This window comes from Etheostoma spectabile, chromosome 9 (genome assembly GCF_008692095.1).
Source record: "Etheostoma spectabile isolate EspeVRDwgs_2016 chromosome 9, UIUC_Espe_1.0, whole genome shotgun sequence".
Taxonomy (NCBI): domain Eukaryota; kingdom Metazoa; phylum Chordata; class Actinopteri; order Perciformes; family Percidae; genus Etheostoma; species Etheostoma spectabile.
In genome coordinates this window covers 3,763,483-3,771,917 of record NC_045741.1, presented here as the reverse complement: position 1 = coordinate 3,771,917, position 8,435 = coordinate 3,763,483, and the positions used below count along the sequence as shown (strand labels likewise).

At 38.6% G+C, this 8,435-nt stretch overlaps 1 protein-coding gene across 6 annotated transcripts in view; it reads left to right on the top strand.

Moving 5' to 3' along the window:
* letm1 (leucine zipper-EF-hand containing transmembrane protein 1) overlaps positions 1–8,435 on the top strand; it is a 31,130-nt gene that overhangs the window by 14,197 nt on the left and 8,498 nt on the right. For 2 of the 6 annotated variants that reach the window (XR_004333590.1, XM_032526517.1), the window contains exons 6-14: positions 208–411; positions 652–771; positions 1,548–1,679; positions 2,705–2,863; positions 3,639–3,737; positions 4,334–4,366; positions 5,773–5,907; positions 6,275–6,468; positions 8,041–8,197. Coding sequence is in view for 5 of the 6 variants with exons in the window: in XM_032526517.1 (XP_032382408.1) it covers positions 208–411; positions 652–771; positions 1,548–1,679; positions 2,705–2,863; positions 3,639–3,737; positions 4,334–4,366; positions 5,773–5,907; positions 6,275–6,468; positions 8,041–8,197 (1,233 nt within the window). In the remaining variant the exon portion in view is untranslated. Of the gene's footprint in view, positions 1–207; positions 412–651; positions 772–1,547; positions 1,680–2,704; positions 2,864–3,638; positions 3,738–4,333; positions 4,367–5,772; positions 5,908–6,274; positions 6,469–7,279; positions 7,332–8,040; positions 8,198–8,435 lie in introns of those variants that run through there. The other 4 variants (XM_032526518.1, XM_032526521.1, XM_032526520.1 and 1 more) reach the window with 4 other exon arrangements.

Below are 8,435 nucleotides of genomic sequence, written 5' to 3'. Positions count from 1 at the left end.
ATGAATTGATACTATAAATAAAATTGAATTGAAATTGAATTAAGTTGGTGCTAAAAGCTAACTGGAAATTTGAAAATATGATTATGTTTAAGGTGGGCCACCAGGCTTGCCACACACTGGGGGAAACATGACAATCTGGTTTGCTTTAGCTTTCAGATTCCCTCGTTAACAACTATTTACAAATCATCAACTTTAACACGTTTGTAGATACGGAACTCCGGGGAACGTCCCAGTAATGAGCAGATCATCAAATTCTCCAAACTGTTTGAGGACGAGCTGACTCTGGACAACCTGACCCGGCCTCAGCTGGTGGCTCTCTGCCGCCTCCTGGAGCTCCAGTCAATAGGGACCAACAACTTCCTCCGCTTCCAGCTCATCATGAAGCTCAGGAACATCCGGGCAGATGACAAGGTATCAAGCTCTGTGCAACAGTTCATGTAGAAAACTACCACATTTCCCCTTATCATTGTCAGAATTGAACAGACTGCTACACTTCCATTCAGACTAAAATCTGAAATTGGTTTGAGGTAATAGATACAGCACTCCCTTAGTTAAATGATTTCATTTTCTTTTGCATTTCATTACATTTTTGCCACAAATAAAATGTAAGGTGGTGGGTCATTAGAAGCTCTGTGCACTCTGTTGATCCAGCTGATAGCCGAGGAAGGGGTGGAGAGTCTGAACGTGAACGAGGTGCAGGCAGCGTGTCGCGTCAGAGGGATGAGATCTCTGGGAGTCACAGAGGAACGACTGAGAGAACAGCTCGCCCAGGTAAACCACAGCAAACAGGATTCAGCTCTATTGCACATGTGCATTCATTTTGCTCAGTTACAGAACTTAAATGTTATTGTCTTGTCCCATTTATGTGCATCTTCTTTTGTGCATTACATTTAGGTCTTCACTGTAAAAAGGCATACTTAAATTTTCGCTTGGGAGCTAGAGTTGGGCAATATAATAATATTATATCAATTATGACGCCAGTGTTGTCTATTCCTGGTTTCAAAAGCTGCATAACTGTAAAGCGATGTCATTTTCTGAACTTACCAGACCGTTCTTGATATTTTTATTTGCCTTAACACACTTAGTCACTATATCCACACTACTGATGATTATTTATCACAAATCTTATTGTGTAAATATTTTATGAAAGCGCCAATAGTCAACCCTACATTATCGCCGCAATATTGACATTGTGATAATTGATTTTTCTCCATATCGACAAGCTGTAATTGGAGTTAATCTTCTGTGTCAGTTGTTATTATACTAAAGCAATGGTGTCACTTTAAAGACTTACCAAGGATATGCATTATTAAACAAAGGAAAAAGTAAAGTACACATGTACAATCAGAGGAGATCTTTATATCTGCACTGTAACGGCTGAAAACTGGAATATGTTTCTATTCTCTATTCATCATTCATCACAGAGGTTATATGGACTCAAACGATATTGTTATGGAAGTTTAGGGAGATTTGTAATGGTCGTACTGTTCTCCGTGTTGGATCACATATCTGCCCTAACCTCTGTCATGCGATGCTGGCTCTCGTAGTGGCTGGAGCTGCATCTGAACCAGCAGATCCCCACGTCCCTGCTGCTGCTGTCCCGGGCCATGTTCCTCCCCGACACGCTTTCCCCCGCCGACCAGCTGAAGACCACACTGCAGACGCTGCCCGAGATGGTGGTATGTGTGAAATGATAACGCGTAGTATAGGGAGAAGCATGGAGCATAGACCCGTGCCACGCCCCACAGCATTTAAAGGCTTAACTAATTTGCAATGCATGTCCCTAGAAGGGCCTTTTATCTTCACAATATTCTAAATTGATGTTTTACAAAATGTTTCTGTTCATTTTTTACATTTATTTTAGTTTATTTGCGATCACATAAATACATAGCATCACAAACCTAACATAAATGGTTAAAAAAACAAAAACAAAAAAAGTGTCACCTTAATTCATACATTCATCTTAACTCATTTCTAATCAATACTGACCGAAAAGGTGTAGGTTACAGTATTTACATATTGCACCTACCCTTTTAACATTCTATTTTATTTATATTTTGTTCCTAGTTTCCCTCGGAATCTTATTAATCTTATTTAATGTATTATCATAATTTATTTCTAAATGTTACTGTATATATTGCATATTTCATGCAGAAGATATGAAACAAAACTAAATAAATGAAATAGACAAAACAAAATACATTTCCATGCATATACACACACGCCTTACTTTTATATTACCACTAATTAGTTCTACTTGTGAAATTGGAATGTGAGCGGCAGATATTTTGCCATGGCGCGGCGCCACTACAAAATCAACATAGAGGAAACACTTTATAACAATACATTATTATTTATAACATGAAGCTTTTTACGTTCTAATATAATAACTAGTATGTTGTAATAACAACAACATTTTCTTGTATAACCTGATAAGTTCATATGTTAAGGTGAGAAACATCTTGTTATTTCAGTAAACGTTTCACACACTTTCCTATTTAAAAGATCTCTTCTTTGCTGTTATTTTTAAATTTGGATTTAAAGATGTAAAATATATAAAAGTTACTAACAGTATTGAAGAAGCAGATAAGCTACTTATCTCCTGTGCTCAGCTGTGGGCATGCAAGCTTTAGTTTGTAGTTCTTTTTATAAAAGCAGATCTTTTGGTACTCTACTCGACTCTGTCCCACTCTCTCCGCTCTAGACGATGGAGGCCCAGTTGATGGTGGCAGAGATGGAGCTCTCCAAGGTGGACAACAAGGCCAAGGTGGAGACCACGCTGCAGGAGGAGGCGGCTATACGCCAGGACAACAAGGATCGGGAGAATGAGAGGCTGGCCGACGCTGCGGAGAAGGCCGCCAGGGTAACTATACAGACAAAATTTGAGATCTTTGACAAAAATGGGTCTTGACTGATTGAGGTCTCAACATAATGAACCCGATTTTTTGTGAATGGTTTAATACACATGTGTCAAACTCAAGCACCAAAGGGCCGCGGGTCGGATTCAAACCCGGGCCGCTGCCAAGGACTCAGCCTACCTCAACACTGTACTGGGTGAGCTTCAGGTCGCCCCGAAACTGACAGTTTTTGATACTTGTGGGCCACAGACCCATTTTGGTCAGTACTCCAGTAAAAAAAAGTTTATTGGCGCGATGCCCAGCCCTCTACACCGGTTTGCATGACACTTCATAAGGCGTTTATTTGTGAAAACTATGGATCAACCAGTCATCGGCCTGGCCAATTATCGGGGCCAATATTTGGCAATTTGCAGATTATCTGTATATATAACTAATAAAGATAATTAATTAAAAAGTATGCAACTTTTGGCTCTGCTACAGCTACAAACTGTTCACATTTAAAAGGTATTTTTGTTCATATTTATTCATTTCTTTGTGTAATAAGTTTCATTAATTAAATAATTGCTTAAAGCATTTGAGCAAACTTTTGTGTTGGAGTTTGTAACATTCCAAATTGTTAGTTTTGACTAATAATCTAATAATCTCTATTGGTATTGGCCTTGAAAAACGTTGTCTAAATGCATGGAGATCTATGTCTATGTTACCCTACAGATACTAAGGTGGTCTTTTTCCACTTTCAGTACTTAATTGAGTCAGTTGCCTCATCACTGTCCTCTACAGGAGGGTGAGTTGGAGTTTGAAGCCGAGCCGGTTAAAGCTGACGTGGCTCCACATTCAGAGACGCTGAGGGACCCAGCACCTGTCATAGAAGGAATCAAGGTAAGGGCTCCAAACACGCAGCTCTGAGATCAGTAGATTTCTGTACAATGCTCGTTTGTTTGCATTTAGTTGCAATTCTGACATGGACGTTTCTCATTGTTGGTAAACTTATGAAGAACCCCTACTTTTCTACATATATTTTTATGCACCAGTATTTGAAAAAAAAGAAGACTAAACAACAAACTGTCCTCTCTAAAGCCGTACGTATCAGAGATATGTACTATATTATATACTTTTTTTTGCAATTCATTAAATGTATGTACCATGTTGCATACAACATGTCATCGTATCTATGAATTTGTTTTGTATTTTTACTTGTACTTTACTTGGTCATTAGTAAAGATAACATTTTCTTAAGTTGTACCTAGAAGTCATTTGCTTTTAACATAACATAGCAAATAATGTTTTTTGTAACAGAAATGTAAACTCATATCACATAATTTTATTGGAACTCTTTCCCTAATGTTAGACCTTGACCAGCACAGAACATTGATGTTGATATTTTGTGACATTTTCTGTCCGCTAGCTGTATTTTTTTTATGTTTTTGCCACTCACTTGTTGCTACGTTTTCATCTGCGTCTTCTGTACCTCACAGTTTGAACAGTGGCAGACATTCCTGCGCTACCAGGTTAGGTTCAATGATGTCTCCTCCCAAATGACCCTCACATCCATCCCAGTTTATCCCTGCACACACACTCTCTGCTCTGTCTTTCTCTGCCCACCCAAATGAGGGTAACACAGTACTTGCATAGAATTCTGGCATTTTTTAAACTTTCTTCCGAATGGCATTCGACTCTTCAGTTGGAGTGGGAACATAATCATAATTACAGGAAATAACCTCTAACATGCAAGGCCTTTATGGGTGTGATGAGATGAATGTTGACATTCAAGTCAAGTGAGGGCAAACCACAAATACTCGTATTTAGCTTTGTGTTTTCTTAAGTGGGATGAAAAGCAGACAAGGTAAATCAGAGCAAAGAGAGCAGAAAAATCACAGACACGCTTCAAGGACTGGAATCAAATTATATTTTCTTTTTTTTATATACACAAATCTGACCAAAGATATATGCATTATTATTTCCCAGAATAAAACTGTAAAATTGTAGTGTGGACAAACCATGGTAATCATGGTCAACATTTGCCAGCAATTCCTCGCTTGTTACAGAAACCCCCACTCATCTAAGTTTGTTGGAGAAATGCTAAAGTACAAAGTGCAAAGACTTCTCTTTTCCTCGTCGATCCTTCCTGAAAGTGTCACTGACCAAGTTGAAGCTTCAAAATTGTGTTTGTGTCCCCACCCACTTTTAAATTGTGAACATTTTTGACTTTAAAAAATGATTATCTCAAATCTTGGCGATCGGTCCTCATATCAAACAATAAAAAAAGCAAGACATATTTCTTATATACAGTACATATGGCGTTTTTCCATCATATGGTACCTGCTCGACTTTCCTTGGCCCTATCCTCCTTATTCCCTTGCAGATTTTATTAAGTGCGGCTGAGTAGAGGCGAGTCAAGCAGGTACCAAGCAGTAAAAAATCGCCAATAGTTCTATGTTTTCAGATTTTATCATTATTCTTTCCTGGATTTTGTAACACCATAGTCCCTACATGTATGTAGACATGCAGGAATTGGGATTCAAAAAGAAAATATTTTTCTGGCGGAAGACCCTCACACCCCCTGTTTAACACCCTTGGTTATGTGGAGTATCCCAGTGTCCTAGAGCTTTCCTCTTTTACCCACTTTGTGTGTTTGGGTTGGTCTCTTTGGTGGGATTATATTAAATGCATATGTGGTACTGATTGAGTAAATGCATATTTTGAACCTACTTTATATTTATTTTGAGGGAAAATATGACCTTAAGCCAACATTTTTATCATTCTGTTTTTAAAATAAAGTTGTCGTTAAGTCAGATTTAATTTGGTCTGCTTCTAAGGACCTATTGTATGTTTTTAGAACATTGTAATACAAGTTTTTAATCCAAGTAGTTATCATTTAGGAGCAAACTTGTTCAATGGTATGTTTGTGTTCCAGGGGGAGGAGATCACCAAAGAAGAGATTGACCTGTTGAGTGACGCGTGCTCCAAGCTGAAGGGCCAGAAGAGGCTGTTAACTCTGGAGAAAGAAGAGCTGGAAGAACTGAAGGACGATGTCCAGGAATACAACGAGGTGCCTGTCTAGCAGTTACTGCAGAGAGACCATAGTGTCTATGGCCACTGGAGGGCCATAGACAGGCTGGGGGAACTCATGTTAAAAAAACCTCCAAGTGAAATTTGTAAAACAAGCAAGGTTGATTTCATATGGACTTCTAGTTTTTACAGCAGCAGCATTTTTCACAACGTCGTAGCTCGTGGTTGGTCTGCCGCTGATGGCTTTTACATTATGGCTGATAATTAAAATGCTTGTGGAGAAAATCAAGTCAATTTTCACTTCTGGAAATACACTGTTGAGCTCCATAGCCACTCACAGTTTTTAAGAATATATCTGTCTGTGTGTTGTATTTCCATCAAGGGTTTTCATGTGGTGTGTTTTTCAGGATCTGGAAGAGATAAAGAAAGAGCTTTCTAAAACCGGCCAAGAAAAGGCTCTGGAGGAATCAAAGGCGAGCCAGCGACTGTCTAAGAGAGTCAACCGCATGATCGGTCGCATTGACAAGATCATCGGGGAGCTGGAGAAGGACAAAGTCATCCTGGACGGACAGATGGACAGTGGGACCAGCCCGCCTGTCGGGTAAGAGCTGAATATGTTTTTCTTGGTGGTTTTTCTGTGGTGGTTCATATAAAGTAAGAGATAAGCTCATACCTTATCCTTGTCAAAACACCTCTGAATGCTTTCTAGGGAGGCGAAAAAACGCAACATGAGGTCATATGTATTTTTTAATTACGTAATTATTTTGGAACACTTAAGACTCGGTGTGCAATGACCTCAATGGAGGAGGCAGTCTCGGTGCTGCAGACATAAAAGATTGATCAAAGATCTTAAGCTGGGTGCATTGAACAGATTGAATTTTATATGTATATAACAAGCTGAAATAGTTTAGAAAAATGTAGCAGTGATTATTTTAGTAAAACATATAGGCAATAGGCTTGTAAAAACTATTGAAAACTGGCTGCTGAAACAGCGGCCCGCTGTAGGGGGTCCAGTAAGAACTAGAACCAGAGAGGTCTGACTTTGAGATCAAGAAGATTTTTTTATTTTACTTCAACATGAAGTTAACTATGAAGTTGAATATCAAAACATGGCTTCACAAGTAATATTAAACAATCTGCACATATATCAACTATGCAATAAGAAACCCAGCAACAGCAATATTATCAAGGCGATAATATCCCTTGGTAGTCCTGCTTACTTTAAGGTTTAATTTAAAATGTTGACAAGGTATCTTTTTCTTTATCATTACTTTCATTGTAAAAGGGTGGTGGAGATTAATCAAGACTCAAAACGTTTCCCAGAAATGGAAAAAACATATCCTGTTAGTTAAAATTCCAGTCAATAGTTTAAAGTTGTAAAACTAAATCATTATGTATTAAACATTTTTCAGATTATTCTTTATTAAAAAAAGTGATCCCATAAGGTAAGCCGAACTCTGGTAAAACTGCCATTTGCCTGCTTGCTAAATGCTAACATTGCATCATGGGTTTCAACTGTCAGATGCTGAAATTACACCGTAAACAATCAACCATCTTCCATTTCTGCTCCCGACACCAGAGTGCCCCCCACTGGTTGCTGTGCACCCACTTTAATAAAAACCTAATGATGAGTGGAATCAGATAGAATACAAAGATTATACCTAAGCTGCTTGATTGGAAAGATTTAAGACAGTTTAGTTTGTTCAGAAGAGGATTAGGGCCACATGTGAAGAAATATTTGAGTTCTGAGATTAAAGTTAGAATTCTGAGAATAAAGTCAAACGCTTTTCTCAGAATGACTATCAATTCAGAACTCTAGCTTTAAACTCAGAACTCAATACTTTTTTCTCATATGGCCCTAATCCTCTTCCCTTGTTTGTCCTTTACTGAGGATTAATTAGGTGTCTGATTTAACAACGCACAGGACAATATTGGTATGTAAAAATAAAAATGGACTAAATTGATTCAATTTGCCTTAATTTGCAGAGTTGCCCAGAGCAGCTTTAAACTGTATTTACCAGCTTGGAAATCAATTCCAACCATTGATTAATTTTTTAGCATGAATTCACTTTGAGGCAGCTTTGACCAAAAAATCTGAACCTAACCAATGAAGCTTGAGAATCGGTTTGGCATGTCGACTTGCATTTTGGTTTATACCGTTTCCCGTATGCAGTCTGTTCTACACCTTCAGGGAGAACCTGATCAGCATCGACGAGCTGATCGGCGTCATGCGGCAGATCCAGAACATTCCCGAGCACAAGCTGCAGAGCATCGCCGAGGCCCTCGACGACAACAAGGACGGCAAGATTGACATCGACGACGTCATCAAAGTAGGAAACGAGAAACACTCGCCCGATTTGTGTTGTATTTTTCATTCAGTACAGTAGTTTCTTGAAATATCTCATTCAGTTAGGTTTTAACACATCCCCCATTTATCAGTGTGTGTGTGTGTGTGATAGTCACATACTATGTTGGAATATTTTAAGTAATTAAGATTAGGGCTCCACAATTAATTACAATTTTATCGCAATATGGACTAGTGCAGTATCCCAATTGCTGTTGGGGGGG